Source organism: Protobothrops mucrosquamatus, unplaced genomic scaffold (genome assembly GCF_001527695.2).
Source record: "Protobothrops mucrosquamatus isolate PMUCROS unplaced genomic scaffold, P.Mucros_1.0 scaffold4, whole genome shotgun sequence".
NCBI lineage: Eukaryota > Metazoa > Chordata > Lepidosauria > Squamata > Viperidae > Protobothrops > Protobothrops mucrosquamatus.
The window spans coordinates 301,445-319,819 of record NW_015386391.1 but is presented as its reverse complement, the minus strand read 5'-3'; the positions used below and the strand labels follow the sequence as shown (position 1 = coordinate 319,819).

Genomic DNA, 18,375 nt, shown 5'->3' with positions numbered 1-18,375 from the left:
ACAGGAACCATAGATTCTTTGGTGTGTAGGAAGCACAAAATTACAGCCAGCAACTCAAGCATTTAATCACATAGCAACATGCCTCCAGAGTTGGCACTTGGGTTCCACCTGCGCTGAGGAGGGGCTGCTTGGGCAGAGCAGCTGCTCAGAGCAAGCCAGGCAGGGAGAGGGGCAGGAATGGGCAGGGAACAGCCCTGTCCCTACAAATAAGTACAGGGAGCTGCAGGTGGGAGACATGGAAGGGGAGGAAGGGGAAGCTGGTAATCGCCAAGGTCCTAGGTTGCACAGAGCTCCTTCCCACTCGATGCAGAGTCCTGTGTTGGACAGCCAGAAGCTGGGCCTGGAGAGTCACCAGGCAACCTGGCCTCCTCTTTTTGGTGCCACGCTTTTACAGCCAACTCCGCACAAAAGGCTTTCGTCTCAAGCAAGCCGGAAATACTTGGGGGGGGGAGCAGGCAGTAGGAGGTCAGGTTGGAAGACACAGGGCGAATTTCCAAGATTTCCCTGGGAAAAGCAGAAAGAGGCTGACCTGTGACTTTGACCGCTGCCTCCTGACTCCAGCTTCCAAAACGGCAGACTCGCCCCCACTCTCAGGGCACTTCCAGGACCAGCAGAGACTAAAGCAGAAACAGAAGGCAACTGCCAAGTGGTCCATTGGTAATTATGGGCTGTCGTATCTGAGTACTTTTCCAGAAGGGTACCAACGGGCAGGCGTTCAAGTCCCTTAAGCCCAGATCTTTCCAAAAGAATAAAGGCCGGCTCAGCCCTTCAGAGGAAGGATCACAAGTCCCTCCTTAGAAGCCCAAGGTGGGAAGCAGTCCAAGGCTGAGTGGCCTGGGCCACTGGGTTTAGCTTGGCCACCCTTGACCTCCTGGAGCATTCAGGAACTGCAGTCCCAGCTCCAGAGAGCACCAGGTTGAGAAGCTGGTCTGGAAAAACTGGGTCTCCCTCTTTGAGGGTTAAAGAGGGACAAACTATCTTCCTTCCCTGCTTGTCAGGAGCCCAGACAGTGGAATTTTCATTCCTCTTGAGGCCCAGAATGCTAAGGCGGCATGGCCCAGGTCTTATTCCCCTTCCTCGAGGGGAGAATGTGCAGCCATGAGTTCCAGGCAGCCCAGCACTGAAGAGGTTAAGCCAAGCAGACTTAGCTTCCTGCACTGGGCCAAGGACAATGGAGAGGAAGAGGATGTTAGGGTCACAATAGCCGTGGCAGGATCCCAACACATTCCTCTGCCGTGGATACAGGAGAGGTAGAAAGAGAAGCGCTTGTTATTCAGTCCCGGTTCCCCCCCCCCTAAAAAAATGTTCTTGCCAGGGCATTGCAGCTTTAGGCCGTGCCAGGAAGATAGAAGAGAGACTCTCTCCCAGAGCAGGGCTGTCTGGCCAAGGCCGAGGGAAAGAGCTGGTGACTGGGCCTGGATTGCCCGTTGATCCCGTGGATAAATTCAGGCAGCCAGCTCATAGCTCATGAAAAAGGCAGGCTCAGGTATATGCCTGCTATCACTCCACCATCGCTGGCTTAGGGGTCTGACCACACCCCACTGCAAAGCCAGGCTTCCCCAGGCCTGATCCTCACACGACCCTGGCGCTGCAGGAAACGTCTCCCATGCTATCACCCTGGCAGAGTTTTGCTGCTGGATGGCAGCCACCTGAGCCCACTCAGGCCTGGCTGCAGGAGGAAGGCAAGGGGAGGCACATGAGATTGTCTGCTGCTGCTGGTGACCTCGTGCCTGTCCCTTCCACGGGAAGACTGAAGCAGCAGCCCCAGGGCTTAGGTGGGGATTCTGGCAGGATGCAACGAAGATGCGATGCCACTGGCAGGGCTTTGTGGGCCAAGGCAGGACTCTGCGGGGAAGCTGCTGCGGACGTGGGCTCTGAAACAGCCCGTGCCGTGCTCCTGGCCAGCCCATCCAGCCACCTGGCCCTTGCCTGACCCACATCCAGATTTCACTTGGAAACAAACTTTAACATAGCTATAGCAGAAAATAAATAACATGGACCAGTAGAAAAGGCACCTTTGAGGCTTGTAGGCACTTAAGGTGAGGAATGGGTCCCACAGTTGAGTTCGGAACATCTCCCCCAAGTATTGCGCGAGGGAAACTTTTTTGTCCATGCTAGGCTGTGTGACCCCTGGAAGGGATGGGGTCACCTCATCTAGCCAGCTGGGTACTTTGGGGAGGCTGCGAGGACCCCCGCTGCCTCTTCATTCCAGTGACTCAGGATTCCCACAGCCGTCTTTTCTTGAGCAGCAGCCGGGACAACTGATCCTAACTGCAGGTGGGCACATCTTTGTGGCAAAGGGCAGGTGGGTGACCCCGTCTTCCCTGGCCACAGAGAGGAGGAACAAACAGGCTCTTTGGCAAAAGGCACAATCTCTTTCCGGAGGACAGAGGACTGCAGAGGTCCTGCAGTTTGCATCCAGCCCTCCTCCCAGCCAGCTGGGTCCTGGCTCCTCTAGTGCTTCCTGGGCCTCAGAGGCAGGCTCTCCCAGAGACAATGCAGCTGCTCCTCACCCAGCTTGATCTTATCGTCCAGCTGCCGCTGCTGGATCGCCAAGGCAGACTTCATGCGCACAAAGTGCTGATAGTCTTGCAACTGCTCGGGGGGCAAGCAGCGTGAGACGCTGGCAAAGACGAGCTGCTCCCGCTGAGCCACATGCTCCTGCAGCTCCTTGGCATCCTCCAGCTGTGCTGTCAGCTGTCGCTTCTTCGCCAGGAGGGCCATCTTTGGTCAGGGGATGGGCAGGGGAGAGGAGAAGAGAGAGCTAGTCAGTGCCGGCCACGCCTGGGACCTCTTTAGGTAAAGAGCCCCGTGCTGGACCCAAGAAGCAGCACTAGTGTTCTCACCACGGGAGACAAGGGGGCACACCGGCTGCACCGCAAACTCCCGGCCTTAGAGCTGCCAGGACAGGCACTGCAAAGGCCCCGGGGAAGCTGTGCTGTGCAGCACAGCATCATCAGCAGTTGGGCTGGGTACCCTTTGCTGAACAGGAAGCCCAGCCCTGTGGGATTGTATGGCTGTTTCTAAAGGAAGAGTGGCACAAGGACTCACTTAGCCTTTGAGGGTGCACCGCCACCCTGCAGTCTGCAGGAAAGGAGTAAGCCATTGTTTGGGCCTGGTGGTATCCTAGCATACATAGCCAGAGTCACGACACGGAGCAACGGGGGACCCGGGGCACCTTAGCTGCAGGGAAGTTCTGCTCTGCCAGGGCGGGCAAGCCACCCTCTGCTGTACCACGAGCACCCTGCCCAGCACCCTGCCCTCCCTACCCCATTCAGTGCCCACCTCCTCCTCTTCCTCCTCTGCATTCAGGCCAATGAGGGTGTTCTCCACTCGGGCCAGCCTTCCAGACAGCGAAAGCAGCAGGTTGACCACCTTGTCCAGGTCGCCTATGGCGAGGCGGAACTTCTCAAATTCATGGGGCTTGCAGGCCCCCTTGATGTAATTCTCTACCTCTCTGCCAAGGGCTGCATTGGCACTCAGGTCATCCTGCAGGCTCTGCTGGGCCTCCTGCAGCACCACCAGCTTCCGTCCAATGCTCTCGATCAGCTGCACCTGCAGAGCAGAGAAATCAGCGGCTGCCTGTGGAGGCTGTGCTCACTGGTAAGATTTAGGAGGAATCAGGACTGCGGGGGTTGGTGTTTTCAAGGGGGATACAGTCCCAATTAAAGGCTAGCCGGCTGTCAGCCCTGCTGGGACTTTGCAGATGCTCCTCCAAGACCACGAGCTCCTGGGATCCATCTGGAGCCAAGGGCCCTGCAACTTTGTTAGCATTAAGCTGGCTGCTCAGGCCCCGGACTCTCTGGCTCAGCGATCTGCAGGTGGCAGCAATTGGCTGGGGGAGGGGAGGAGAGAAAGCTCACCTTCTTCTGAGCCAGGTCCTCTTCTGAAGAGGCTGCAGCCAACTCGGACGGCTCCTTCGTTTTGTTCAGCAGCTCGGCCGTGCCCGCTGACAGATTGAGGTAAGTCAAGCAGGAGGGGGGGGCTCCCCCGGACTCAGGAGAATTCTGCTGCCTACACAAAAGAACACATTATGGGATACAGGTTGGGGGGAGAGAAGAGGCTGGTCTTACATCAGCGGGGGGGGGGGAGAGAGACAACATCCCTGTAAGGAAACAGAGGCTCCAACAGCCCAGTTGCATCTGCCTGTCCAATTCCTCTTCCTCTCTCATTGCTTCAAGGCAGCAACATCCCTCGTTGCTCGCCCCCCTCCCCAGTTTTCTGATCCCAGCAACCTGTGAGGAGATTATTGAGCCAGGATCACCCAGGGAATGAGTGGCGAAAGAACAGGGCTCCGGACTCAGCTCTCCCCAAGCCAGGTTTGATGCTGCAGCCAGGGGTCAGGCTGGCACTCCTGTGGCTTGCTCCTCTTGCTCCCATGTGAGTCCCCCCAGGCTGCAAAGCCCAAAGGTGCCCACCTTTCAGGGCAGCTGGGACCACTGCCTAGTGGCAACCAGTCCTGCCTTGGCCAGAGAGGGCAGCTGCTTGCAGCAAAGAGGTCACCCATCACCTCGGCTGCTGACCGGAGTCCGAAACCGGAGCTCAGCACTCCAGCCAGGGAGCGGTCCTTGCCCGCCACATCTCTCATCAGTTCCTCCGAACTCAGGCGCAAGGGAGGAGGCCCTGATTTGTGACTCTCTCCTGCGGCGTCCTGGGACACAGGCACACCTGTGGGCATAGAAGGTGTAAGTCAGTAGCGCTGCCTCCACAGGGACCCTCTGCCACCCCCCAAAGGGAACAGACTCACGCCAGATGAGGGGCTGCTCTGAGGGGCTGCGGGCTGGTGTCTCCTGCTCCCTGACCTGGGGATGCTCCTCGGTGGCTCCCTCCTCCAAGGAACTGGCTGCCCTGTAAGCACAAAACCAACCCATCTCTTTTTACGGCCAGGCTGTGCCCTTCGAAGGCAGAGCTGGAGGGTAACTGATTTCTACAGGGGGCCTTTGCACTTTTCTCTGCCCTAAAGGGAAGATGGGAGACAGGGAGAGCCTTCTCATTGGCACAGCTGCCACAGCCCCCCTTTATTGCCCTCCCTGTGGCTCAAGTGGGCAAGGCAGACACTGGCGCCTGTACAGGAAGGGCTCAGCCAATGTCTCTCAGGGACACCCCTCCCAACCCTCCACCCATCTGGAAACCGGGACAGCTGAAACCAACGGAAGGCCGGCCACTTGCCTGGATGGAGCACTCCAGTCACTCGCCTCGGTCATCAGCCACTCCAGGCTCCGGGATGGCGACCCATGGCAGTAGTAGTGGGAGTTGTCTTGCTTCGGGGTGGAAGGGGTGCTATCAGGTCCTGCACAGGGCAGCCGCGGGCACTGCCGTTGCGGCCTGTGGTGCCACAGCTGCTCCGCAGGGAGGCTCTGAGAACGCTGCCTGGCTGCTTCAAAGCCAGGCTGGCCCGGGGCCCAGGAGTCCCGCGCATGCACGGGCAGGCAGGCTTGGGTAGGGAGAAGCTGCTGGTGTGAAGCCCGGGCTGGGCGGTACTTCTCCCAGTTGGGTGGGGGGGGCCGTGGAGGCGGGGGCCCCCTTCTTCTGGCTTGGCATGGTGGTGACTTTGGTGATGTCTCCTCCGCCTTGGCCAACAGGGCTTCTTGCCACTCCCTCGCAGAGACACCAGCAGGCTCAGCGCAGAGGTGGCTCTCCGAATAGGCCCTTTCACGCAAGAGGGGTTTGTGAGCCTCGCTGGGCCCCCCTTCCAAGCCTCTCTTCTCCGTGACCCGCCTTGGTTGCTCGCAGTCCCAGGAGAGATCATGTGTGGATGGGGCCCGGCATAAAGGAGGCCCAGCCGGTTCGGTGCGCTCAAAGCAGGTCCAGTAAGGGCTGATCCTAGCGAAGGCCACCTTGTGATGCCGGAGCTGACTGGAGAAAAGAGGAGGGGGCTGCAGACATGACTGTGGGGGGGGAATCTACCTTCTCCCACCCTCAGTGGGCGGGGGCTGCTCGAGACCCTTGCTCTGAGGAGGGAACAAGGGTCCTTTGGCTGAGTCATTTCACTTAGCCAGAGAGATGCAGATTAACAGCAGCCAACTTGGCTGCTTCCTCGGTTCTACAGGTTGGCCTCCCCCACAAGGGGCAGCTGCTCCTCAAAGGCACCAGCACGCCAAGCCTGTGCATGCAAATGCTGGCATCAGAAGGCCCGACAGGGGAGGCCACCCATGATGACCAGCTCCAAATCCTCTCTCAGAGATGCGCCCTGTCTGCTAAGAAGGGTCACCCATTTCTGAGCCTTCATTGGGGGGGGGGGGGAAGCAGGCACAGATTAGTGTCTCCCCTCGCTGCTAATGGGAGGCTCTCAGAGACACCCCTCCCCCCCAGCAAACAGCAGGCAGCCCAGAATGCCACCCCTCCCATTTCTTTGGGGCCAACCCCATTTCTGTTCTGCCTGGCAAACGCTTACCTCAGAGTGTGGCTGCTTGCTCTGTTCACAGCTGAGGGCTCCCACTCGTCCAGAGGGAATTCCTGGGAGGCAGGAGGGGAGAGTGAGGGGAAGGGATGGAAGAGGCCACAGAGCCCCTTGACCTGGGCAAAGGGGAGGAGGCTGGGCAGTCAGTGAAAGCCCATCCCAGCAGCTGAGGTTTTCTTCCCCCATCCCCAGCTGGTGTGGAGGAAGGATTTGAAAATCCGACTTACCATTTGAAAACGCTTCCTTGCTTGCCAGGGATCTCCATCCTCCAGGAGCTTCTGCTGACCTGGGCAACAGCACTCACTGTGACAGCTCCAGGAACAGGGATGACAATGGTGGGCACGGTGGCTGGGTGGCACTGGAACGTTCTTTGAATGCAGCATGGCGCACTCATCCCGAAAGCTGTAGGCGCAGGACTCTCGGATAGCGCATGAGCAAGGAATAGCCCACCAACGCTCAGCGTCCATACCGGATCGAGCCAGGGACTTGCATGGCCCCAGAATCTCTGGCTGGAAGTCCTGGTAGTTGGGGGGCGAAGATGGGCACCGGTAGGACTGATCAAGAGAGTGGCACTGGAAGTCCCCGTGCTCAGTGCTTCCTGGCTTCTCTGTCTCGGGGGTCCGTGTGTCGTCAAGCCTGCCCTGAAGGGAACTGTAGGGCCTGGCGGACAACGGGCGGCTCGTCTCCTCAAAGAACTTTTGCCGGTCAGCAAAAGGCCACAGGCCGGGTTCCTCCGAAGGTGGCTGTGAGGAGGGCCCTGGCTCTGATTCCTGAGGCTGGAGCTTGTGCTGAGGGGACCACCGCCAGCGGCCGCCTCCCCCTCCTCCCGCACAGGTCAGTGGCAGAGGCTTCTCCTTGGGCACCAGGTCCCCAGACAGCCTCTGGGGGCTGCATGGGGCTCTCTCCTCCCCAAACACACTTAGCTCAGGGCCCCACCGCTTGGGGGACACAGCTGGCAGCCCAGAGGAGCCACGGAGTCTGCCCTCCCCTAAGGGAGGAGGCGAGGCAGGAGTCGCGGTATGGGTGGGGGGCTCTTCTGCCTCTGGGGGGGTCTCCTCTTCGCACCCTAGCCCCCCGGGACCTTTGGCCTTCTGCAGTTGGGCTTTGCGCCACTGGATCTCATTCCGCAGGTTGGTGGCGAAGCGGTCACTGCGCCGGCGGATTTGCGCAGAGCGATGCTGGGCCTTCTGGGCAGCTGGGAGGCTCCTTTGAGCGTCTGGCAAACCATCAATGTGGGGGGCTGCCTGGAAGCCTGGCCGAGGGGTGCTGGCATTGCCCAATGCCGGCAGTGGCGAGGAATGAGTCAGAGCCACGAGGGCCGTGCAAGTGCCCCGTGGGGAAGGTGACCCCTCCCCTGCAGTTGGGGGGCAATCCGGCTCTTCTGCTGGCGCCCAGGGGTTCTGGCCACACTGGTCTGGATTTAGCCATGGCTCTGGAGCCTGCATGCTCTTCTGCTCCTTGTGCAGCGGGGACACTGTCCAGTGGGGACCCTCCTGGCCACGGGAGACATCCAAGGCCTGCAACTGGGCAACCAGCAAGTGTTCTGGGATGCTGTGGCGATGGCGGAAGGACCCGGCCCAGCCAGCCTTCCAGGAAGAAGGGGGCTCTGCATGGTTGTTGGCCTCCCCTGTGTGCTCCTTCTCTTCAGGGGGGTCTCCTACAGGGCAGCTGGGGCTCTCAGCCAAAGAGGAGGGGGTGGTTTGTGGGCCCTTCTTCATCATCCCGGAGTGCGATTCTGTGTGTGAGCTCAGCAGGTAGTACTGGTCAGTGACTGGAGAGTCCTTCAGGGGGCCTGTGGTGGCCAACTGCCCATGGGGATCTCTGCCAGGTGTGCAGAGGGCAGTGTCCGAGCTCCACCGATCCTCGGGACACAAAGAACCTGTGTGGCTGGGGGCTCTTGGGTCTTCCAGCGGGGAATTACACGCACGCAGACTGTCCTGTCTCACAGGCGGCTGGGGAGGGACGGCAGCCGCTTTGGCAGGGCTGGGAAGAGAGCCTGACTGGACGCTGGAGGGCAACCGGACACCAGAAGCTGGGGAGGGCAGGCCTGCCGGCTCACCCCCCGTCTGCAGGTAGCGAGGCTCTGGCAGCTGACCGGGCTGGGTGCCATCCACGGAGCCGGCCTCCTCAGGTCGCAGCGCAGAGTCAGAAGTGCTGGAACTGGCCGAGAAGGAGCTGTAGGCAGAGTCCCGCTTGCTTTGGTACATAGCCTGGTCAATGGGGGACAGGCTGCCCTCATAGTAGGTCTGGCTGGCCGGGTCCAGACTTTCCATGCTCCCGAGGGAGCTGTTCTTTTCTGTGGTGCAGTGGGGAGAGAGAGGGTTCCACGGCAAAGGCAGGTCACTGGGGGCAGGAAGAAAGGGGAGGCCCCCATGTCACAGGGGCAGGGAAGCCCTGCCTGGCTCCCCAATGCCTTTTGGCCCACGGCTGCTTGCTTGATGGTGCAGCAGCAGCCCTTCACACTGGCTCTCCCCACCAGGCCCCCACAGACTGTCACTTGACTTCCCTCAACCCTCTGTCCACCACCTCGGGCCGCCAACTCCTTTTGCTCCCTGCCCGGATGTGGGAGGGAAACGTCCAATCATCTACTGGGACTCAGGCCAAGAAGGGCAACCCGAGGTGCCACCAAGGGCCCAGCCCTTCCTGCCTGCAAACAAGGAGCCTGCCTGCCACTGAGAGCAGCATCATGGGCACATCGAATCCAAGTCTTCCCAGGGCTCCAGAGCAGCCCTTCCTGTCCAGCCACTGCCAGGCTGAAGCTCTCATTGGAGAGTGAATGCCAACCATGGGGGGGGGGAAGGACTGTGGGTTCTGCACCGCAAAGACCCAGCCCGATCCCAATCCGGGGGACGCTGAGTAGGAGCAGCTCCTCCAAAAGAGAAGTCCTGTCCGGATTCGCACACGGCTCTTCCGGCTCACGTGGGTCCTGCCTGCCATGCCACATCCTGCAACTCAGAGAGAGTTGGCAGCTCCTCTTGCCTGCCTGGCAAAGGAGCTGAATCCACTGCTCCTTTGAAGGAGAATATTGTAGCTCAGGGTTGAAGCGAGGGGTCCTTGGTGACGTTACCTAGTTACCTAGTGATGAAATGTCTACAGGAAAACAACCAGGCTCCCAGACCTCCTTTGCTTGCTGTCAGCCTGCATGATTCTGCCCCCCTCCCGATGGGACAAAACGCAGTCAAGGCCTCCCAGAGAAATGGTGCCCAGCACTGCATTCGAGGCTCAGGAGCACTCAGGATGGGCACAGTGGTGCCCGGACCAGCCGGAGAGGAGGCGCTGGGGCTGCCCCCAAGCCCTGCAGGAAAGCCAGGCAGGGAACGGCCTGCAAGCAAAGAGGCCTTTGGAGCCGTGTGCTCACAATTGGGACCCTTCCTGTCCTCCCAGCCTGGGCCACAAAAGGCAGGTGGGGCAACAGAGGCTGGTTGTCGCCAGGGTCAGCTGTGGTGGGCTGCGCTCTTTCAGCCCACGATGGGAAAGCCAGCTGTGCCTCTGGAGAAGAAAGGCAACCTTGCCCTCTGCTGACGGAGAGGACCCACAGGAGCGAAGTAGCTGCCCCCCATTCCCGCCCCCAGCCCCCTTGCCCTTCTTTCCTCTGGCGCTCACCTTGTCTCGCAGTCCAAGTGCCAGGAGAGACTCAGGGGGTCAGCAGGAAAAGCCATGGTGCCCTCAGTCTGGACTTTGGAGAGCTTCGCCAGATGCCATGAGTGGGGCCTGATGAAGGGCACGTTCCTCCTTTCAGGCAAAGCAAAAGGAAAGTGAGGGGCAGGAAGCTGGCAAGCCCGGTGGGCACAACACCTGCTAGGTGAAGCCAGCTGCCCCCTGCCCTGTGCCCAAGTGTGCCCTTCGCCGCCTCCCAAGCCTCTCTTTGGCTCACTGCTGCTCTCCCAGGGCGGTCCGAGCCTTTTCCTTCCCGGCCCCACCCAGCTGGATGGCTGCCCCCATCCCTGAAAGACAAGCTGTGCTCTGGAGAGGAGGAGGGGGACACCAGGAGAGGCAAGCCAGAGACAGTGCCCCATATCTGCCTCCCCCCCCAGTTCCTGCCAGCCCAGCCCAGCCCAGCCCAGCCCAGCCCAGCCCAGCCCAGCCCAGCCCAGCCCAGCAGAATGCCATTAACAAAAGCCACTTGGGGACCTCCGGCTGGAAGTGAATGCTCAGTTGGAAACTTCCGGGCTCCTTGTTGGTTGGTGCTACCGAGGCTGAGCCACTCCGGCAAGGCAAGATCAGCCGGTGGGCCAGGACAGAGCAGAGACAGAGGGCAGGACAGGGAGGACAAGGGCAAGGAGGCCCTGCAGCCAGAGCCCTGCCTGCCCCAAACGGACTAACAGTGCCATGAACCCAGCAGCTACCGGACAAGAACCCACAGAAAGGCATCAGCAGGAGCCACGTGCACCTGCCTCTCCACCCAGAGGCCGAGCCCCATGCCCTGTGGGGGGACCTAGGCTTTTCATTGCCATCACCCCAGCCAAGTCAGCTCCCCCCCAAGCCCCCCCCCAAAGCCATGCACAATCAGACATGGAAAGGAGAGCCCCCTCCCCCCCTGCAGGTTCAATACACACCTATCCTGGCCAACTCTTAGCGAGGTCTGGTAAGACAGCTATGCCCAGGCTCCAGCCCGGCCCAGCCCAACCAGCCACTGCAGGCAACAGAGTGGGACTGGAAGCGGCCAGCCCAGCAGGGAGGGCTTCCTGCCCCTCCAGGCTCCTGGAGCCAATTCCCATCCTCATCTCCTCCCAGCCAGGAAGCGGTGAGGAAGTGATGTCCAGGGAGATAATTTTGCTGGCAGCGGCCGAGACCCCAGGGAAGGGGCTTCCTGCCTCTTGGAGCAGCCCCTCCCCTCAAGGTGGTGGCGGGGGGTGGGGTGGGGTGGAGGAAGTGTCCCTCCCTCAGGGCTGCCTCCTAGGGGAGAAGTGGGTGGATGAGGCTCTCCAGGGTGGGGAGGGCCAAGCCTCTTGCCTTGCCTGGCGGGGGAGAGGGGGAATTCCAGAATGCCTCTTGCTGAAAGCAGGGCTTCCAGCTGAGCTTCAGGACTGCCCCCTCTCCCTCCCTCCCTCCCTCCCTCCCTCCCCCCCCACAGGAAGTGGCTGGGACAAAGTGCAGGAAGGATGAGGTCATTGCTAGCTCAGTTTGGGGGCAAAGAAGAAGCAGGAGCTGAGATGGAGTAGAGAAGCTGTGGGGCCAAAGGCAAGCACAACCCCAGCCCCACTGTTTATGGAGAGCTGTGAACTCCACAAATAGCAGCCCGGAGAGGTGCCAAAAGACTCCCCCACCCATGCTCCACTCCAAGACAGGCCCATTATTCTGGTGCTCCCTCCATGATACTCAGGCCAGAACCATCAAGTTTTCTGGCTCTCTCCCCCCAAAAAGAAAAATAAAACTTTTTCAACATACCCGACTCCAGAACCCCAAACCGATTCAGATCTACAGGAGAGACAGTGGGGATCTACTGGAGTAGCCAAGAGCTTTGCCGCAGCCCCCCCCCCCGGCCCACTTCCACAGCCAGCCCCACTCCTCCAGGGGGGGGGCTGCATAGGAGCCACCTGGCCCTCTGCCTGGTGTAGCCCAAAGAGCATCTGATCAGGACACCCTGAAACCCCAGAAGGTCATCTCAGTTTGTCCTCCTTCCAGGACAACCCCTGGACCCCGAGTGACCAGGCCTCTCCAGTGGCAGGCAGGCAGACTGGCGGCCCCTGCTCTCTGGCTGCTATTGGCCTCGGGAGAAGGGAGGGATCACCGCAGGTATCCCCAGTGTGGGGTTGTGGAGCCTTTCAGTATCTCAAGATTTGCACCAGGGAGAATGGGGAAAGCACAGTGGTTTCAGAGGAATGTTCGAGTGGACCAATGATGCCTGTTTGCTTTTAGGGACGTGGTCAGAAAATTTCAGTTTTCTGGCAGCAGCTCCAGAAGGACACAGACCAAAAGCGCCATTCGTTGGTGGCTCTGGCGGCAAAGGCCAGGAGAGGGAGGAAGCCTCCATGGTTGTCGGCTTCACTGCTGACCGAGCCAGTTCTTGGGCAATTCCCCAAAGGGCCTCAGCCAGTGCCTCAGACAGGCTTTATTGACCTGGAACTGATCCGTCCATGTAGACAAATCCCAGACTAATAAAGAAAGCATGTACTGTATTTGTCTGAGCTACTTTCTGTTTCTTAAAGAGACCCCGCACTCTGCAGGCAGATTTTCCTGCCAATAGCATCGTCCCAGGCGATGGTACGTTTTCTGCATTTCAGAGACATTCAGTTCTTACTAGTTGCAACACTGAAAACTAGACCTCCTGAAGGACTGGCCTGCTTTGGAGGCAGGAGAGGAATAGAGGAGGAACCAAATAGAGTTCTTTAAAAAAAAGCCAATCTCTACTCAAGGCACAAGGGGTTTCACACCGCCTTTGCCAACTACAAATTGGTGTGCAATCTCAAATTCCTGCCACAGGATGGCAGCTGCAGCCAACCTCAAGGAGCTCAGGCACACACACATGCCTCCCCCCCCCCCAGTCCCCGCTCCAAGCCGGAAATCTGGCAGGAGCAGCGCCTTGCTGACTGGACTGCAGCCCACCCGCCTCTTTTGCTGTGGCGAGAACAGAGTCCCCCAGCTCCAGAGGAAAGCTATGCGCCACCTACAACCTCTTACTCAGGAAGAACTCTTCCCGGGCAGGAGAGGCCGGTGTGGTCAGTATGTGTGTATGCGGGGTGTGTATGTGTGTGTGTGTGTCCCTCTCTCTCTCTCTCCTCACCTCCGGATGATCATCTTGAGCGTGCGGTAGGAGCCCTTGATCAGGATGAGCGCTTCCTGCCGGGAGCCGTAGAGCGGAGTGCCGTTGATGTTCACCAGCTCATCGCCCAAGCGCATCTTCTGTGAGAGGGCCGCCTTCCCCCCATCTTCCACCTGGAGGGGTAGAGCCAAGGTGTGAAGGGTCACCTGAAAGCCACCGCAGGACAACGGCCAGGCCAAGGGACCAGCTTGTATGCCCATCTGGGCAACTCACAGCAACAACATATAAGAAACAATAAGTGATTTTAATCAGCTGCCACTGTCCAGTAGACAAAGATTGCTGCAATCCCCTCATGCAGGGGAGAAGGGTCTCCCCCACTCACCAAAGGAGATCCATCATAGAGCCACCAGTTGGGGGATCTTCTCAAGGACTCCTGCAGGATCAGCCCCCACAAAGAGTGGTTCAAGAGTCAGCGCTGTTGCAGGCGCTGGCCTGCACCCTGTGCTCTGAGACCAAACCCAAGCTGAGGCCCAAGCTGAGAGAGAGGAATGGGCAGCCCTTCACTGCCAGTCACACGGTCAGCAGGGAGAAGGCAGGGGCTCCTCGTGGTCTGGCTGAACAAGAGCCAGTTGTGCTGGCCCCAGGACACGGAGAGCCCACAAGGCCTGGGCATGCGGCTGTGAAAGAGCCACACCCAGTGGCAGGGAAGAGTCAGAGTTAACCTTCTCCAGCAGGAAGGCCTGGTCCAGCTTCTCACGGAGATCTTGTGCCAGCTTCAGGCACAGTGGCTGGTCAGTCTCAGAGATGGGTCACAGGAAGGGGTCTTCGAGGGGTTCCATGCTGCAGCCTTCTTCCTCGGGTGATCTGTCCTGTGCTCCTGGCCACCGAGGAGCCCCAGGAGAAGGAGAGAAGGCAGGTCCATCCTGCAGTTGGAATCCTGCAGTGAGCCGTGTGGGACAGGCCCCACTGAACTTGGATGCTTGGAGGTGGAAGAAGTAGCAAGCCAGCTTGCCAGAAGGAAGCTGAGAGAGGCAAGGCCAGCCTTGAGTGCGTAGGGAGAAGAGAGTTTGCTGGCTGGCTGCTAATTATTGTACAAAGCAATCCTTGTTCCTGCTCACGATTTTGCCAGACAGAAAAGAAGGGTCACTATTCCCTGGCCTGGAATCAGACCTAGTGGGAGCATTCTTTGCCCCCAGGGGGGGGCAAGCGAGTCCTGACTCCCCCAAGGCCCACACCCCAGACTGTTCAGCCCTCTGGGGCTGGGTGCCTGGAAAAACCTTCGGGCTATGCCTCTCAACTAGGGGACAGAGCGTCTGACTGAGGCAAAGATCCCCACGCTGGAGCAAGATCGCTGCATTGTGGCCCAGGCGTTTCAAAGGAGCGACCATAAACACACCAGCGCAGAGCACAGGCGCCGGTGGATGCAGCCCATCTGCGCAGAGCAGCTCCAGTAGGCGGGCGCAGAGAGTGGACGAGAGCGTGGAGGAAGCAGGCTTCATGGGTGCTGCTCCCCAGGCAGAAAAGTTCTTGGCCTGCCCCACCACCTTCATCCCCCACTGCTGAGGGCCCAAACAGGATCCCCTCTGGAAAGGCAGAGCCCAGGAGGGCTGGGGGAAGCTGGGGGCTCAGGAGAGGCACTTTTTGTGCAGTGGCAAAAGAGACCCTGGCAGAGGGCTCCCCCCCTCCCTGAAAACTCCCTGGCTCTTCCCCAGAGCCTCCCAGCCAAGGGGAGCCACACAGCTGCCTGTCGGGAGCTCCATCCCTGCCGGCACACAAGGGCAGTTAATCATTCATTCGCTGCCTTGGGGCTGTTCCTGCTCAGCACAGGGCTTTGGGGCTCCCTCTGGGAGAGGCTTGGCATGTGGCTGGCAATGGGAGCGACTCAGCTCCCTTTCCTTGGGGACACAAGTCAGTCCTTGCACCCAGCACCAAATACACGAGCCTAGGAGGGACGACCTTGGCCAATTCAGGGTAGTCCCTGTGGTCCAGGACTGCCTAGATTAATCAAGAATCCTATCACGGGAGGAACCTTGGAGATTATCCAGTCTGACCCTTAGCTCAGTGCAGCATCCACACCAGATGGTCACCAACCTAACGGAAGAGAGTTCTGCACCTGTCCCACTGCAGAAGAGCTCCAACCATTAGGAATTCTTCCCAGAGGACAACTAGCCCCTCTGCCCCACTCTTCTTTTCCCCAGCCTACACATCTGCCACGTGCTTGCCCATCCCCCCCCCCACATCTTCCTTCAGCCTTTCATCCCCTTCTCTGGATTCCTGCTGGTCTATCAGTGCCTTTCCTAAAATGTGGGAGCCGGGAGCAGCTGCGTTATTCCAGGTGTGAACAACGGCCTCTCTCTTCCTCACATTGTACAGGCTCATCTTTGCTCAGTGCAGCTCAGGACCACCTTTCCTCTTCTGCATTAGACTTTGGCACCGAGGCCCAGCTGTGAGGTCCTGATCCCCTCTGCATTCCCTGCAGCCCGAGGGAGCCCCTCCTCTCCCCTCCCCTTTCACACCTTGGATTTTGCCTACCTAAAAGCTGACCTGGCATTTTTCTCTGCTGAAATTCATCCTGTGGACATTCTAACTATTTCAATCCCACATTTTAAGGCTCCTGCAGTTCCTGCTTTTTCGGCATCATCCACACTGCCAATAATTGTATTTCTAGCACAGTCTCCAAGCCAGGGTCAACAGCAAAAGCCTCCATCCACACAGAGCTCCCAGGACTTTCCAGTCAATAATCGGGGCGGCCAGCCCTGCCTGTCCTGGGGCAGGAGGAAGAGCTGCCAGATCTTCAGCTCCCCCCTTCTCTGTAGCTTCACCTTAGCAGGCTGCCAAAGCCCCGGAAGGCCCCATAAGCTGGCTATCAACAGGGAGGGCCCGCAAGGAAGGCCCATCCTTCTTTGGAGTTCTGCTGGGGAAGATTCTGGGAGAAGATCCCAGTCCAGGGACCACAGCAGAAGCCATCAAGCCCGGCTGGGTCCAGCTCAGGGCAGTTCCCTCCGCTGAGCCCACAGAGGCTCCTCAGGGAAGTCCCGCTGGGGGGCGGGGTTGACCCCCAGGATGGCAAGAGCAGCTTGTCCTGCCCCCCCACCCACCCCCGCGCTGCCTCCCCGGATTGGGCTGGCGCCGGGGCCCCCGCGGCCCCTCCGCTTTAAGGTGGCGCCGGGAGGCACCGGCCCCACGAGGCCTCGGCGGGCGACCGGCTTTTCTCCGCGCCCAGCCGAGCCTTCTCGCCGTCCTTGAGGAGGGAGGCGACCCGGGCATCCCTCCTCTCAGGAGAGCCGCCGGGCCGGACTCCGCCGCCGACTCCCGCTCTGCCCGCTGGCGACCCGAGGTCATCTCCGCTGAGGCCCCCTCAGCAACTTGCGAACCGCGGGAAGGGAGCGGGGAGTCGGCGGAGTCCTTCTCACTCGCCGCGGAGCGTCGCCGTGGCCCAGAAGCGCAGGGAAGTTGTGCCGGAGCCCAGCCGGGCCGCCGCCGGACGCGGAGGAGGCGGGAGGGAGCGAGGCGGGCCGCCGGGGGGAGGGCGAGCAACGCCCAGCCGGCGAGGGGGAGAGGCGCCTGGGCGGGAAGGCGGACTCGAGGCGGCCAGACAAAGAGCCGCGGCTGGCTCTGGACCTCCCGGCGCACGAAGCCGCGCAGCCCGCGCTCCCCGGGGAGACTGCGCCGCAGACCCACCTTGGAGACGACGAGGGGCTCGCCGTGCTCCAGCCCGCCCCGCAGGGTGAAGCCCCAGGGCGCGCCGCCGGCCAGCTGCACGTGCAGGTACTGGAAGGAGACCAGCAGGCGTCCCGGCAGCTTGGCCTGCGGCGACGGGTCGGGCTGGAGTTGGCCCGGCGGGCGCTCCATGGCACCATTCCCTATCCCGGGCGTGACCCGCGGCGGCGCTCGGCATAGACGGGACGCGGCGCGACGCTAAGCTCTGCCTGCTGGAGGGCGGACCGGCAGGAGCCCCCGGTGGGCGTGTCGCGGGCGAGCGGAGGCGCCCGGCCGGCCCGGCCCGGATCCTGCAACGCCCCCAGCCGCGGAGCCGCTCCGCCTCCTCCGCCGGGCTGCTTTGGCGCGCGGACTCCTGGGCCGGGCGGGGGCCGATCCCGTTCCGGGCGCTGCCGAGGGTGAGGAAGTTACCCCGGCCCAGTTTAAACGAGCTCGCCTCCCTGCACGCCGAAGATGTGGAGGCGGGAGCCCTTAGGACAGGAACCGAGGAGCAGGCTTGGAGATGAAGCTAGGTCCGCCGGGCTGATCCCGCCCCCGCCCACTAACTAGGGCTTTTTCAGGGGCCTGGAGACGGAAGGGGGAAGGTGGCCCTCCGGGATCCAGGGTGAGTGGCACTCTGCCTGCTTCAAGTGCACCTACCTGCAAAGGTAACCCTGGTGCGAAGTAGATTGATTTGCTGGTGAAGTAGAGCTGAGCGCTAAAAACTGTTTTTGCCACCCTGCCTGCCCCTCAGCCCTGCCAACTTCCTTTCAGCAGGAGTCACACTGGGGCATCCCCAGAATGCTCCTTTGTTCCCCAACTGTTCCAGAGGAGGTGCCACCCTTGGCCCTGTGAACACCACAGCCCTGGGCCTTGGCGGGCTGGGAATGTCTCCAGATTTGTGTGGAGGAGAAAATGTGCTGTCAATTTCAAAGTCTCCTTGTGCCCTTCAGTGCAAGTGGGCCTGGGGCTGCCGGGGGCGGGAGGGGGGGAGGCAGAATGCTGGGCAGCCCTTTTGGGCCACAAGGCAGAGGCAGCAGCCGCCCTCCTGCAACCTTGGCCAGTGCCCAGACTGGCTCCATCCCTCTGTCCTGGAGTTGCTTCCTACAAGCACTAGGCACTTTTTGGGCATCCATGTGTGTAAAACCCCAACATGCATGCTTGAGGAGCTGCCAAGAAGTAGCAGGAAATTGGGGGGGGGGTTAGGAGCCTCCGGGGGTGGCAAGCATTATATGGAACTCACTGCCACAAGAGGTACTTGTGTTGCATTATTATTATTATTATTATTATTATTACTTTAATTTATACCCCGCCCTTCTCCCGAGGGACTCAGGGCGGCTTACAGGTAAATAAAAACAGAGCTATACAATAAACATTTAAAAGCCAAATTAAAATATATATTAATTAACCTGTATTATAAAAATTATAAAATCCCTTTAAAATCCCTATAAAATCCCCCCCTAGGCCAATCCCGCTTGATGGAAAAGCCATGTCTTGAGGGCACGGCGGAAGGAGGGGAGATCCGGAATAATCCGGATCTCTGGGGGGAGTTCGTTCCACAGGGTGGGGGCTC

At 60.0% G+C, this 18,375-nt stretch overlaps 1 protein-coding gene across 1 annotated transcript; it reads right to left on the bottom strand.

Annotated features, from left to right (window-relative positions):
• Positions 1–2,454: 2,454 nt before the first annotated feature.
• On the bottom strand, positions 2,455–16,955 carry SHROOM4 (shroom family member 4). The gene is made up of 11 exons (XM_029282936.1): positions 16,785–16,955; positions 13,125–13,276; positions 10,004–10,132; positions 6,766–8,743; positions 6,395–6,456; positions 5,170–5,649; positions 4,882–4,957; positions 4,524–4,651; positions 3,864–4,014; positions 3,286–3,555; positions 2,455–2,724 (listed from the first exon to the last, which is right to left on the bottom strand). The coding sequence occupies exons 1-11, from the start codon at positions 16,953–16,955 to the stop codon at positions 2,455–2,457; spliced, it is 3,867 nt and encodes a 1,288-aa protein (XP_029138769.1).
• Positions 16,956–18,375: the final 1,420 nt, after the last annotated feature.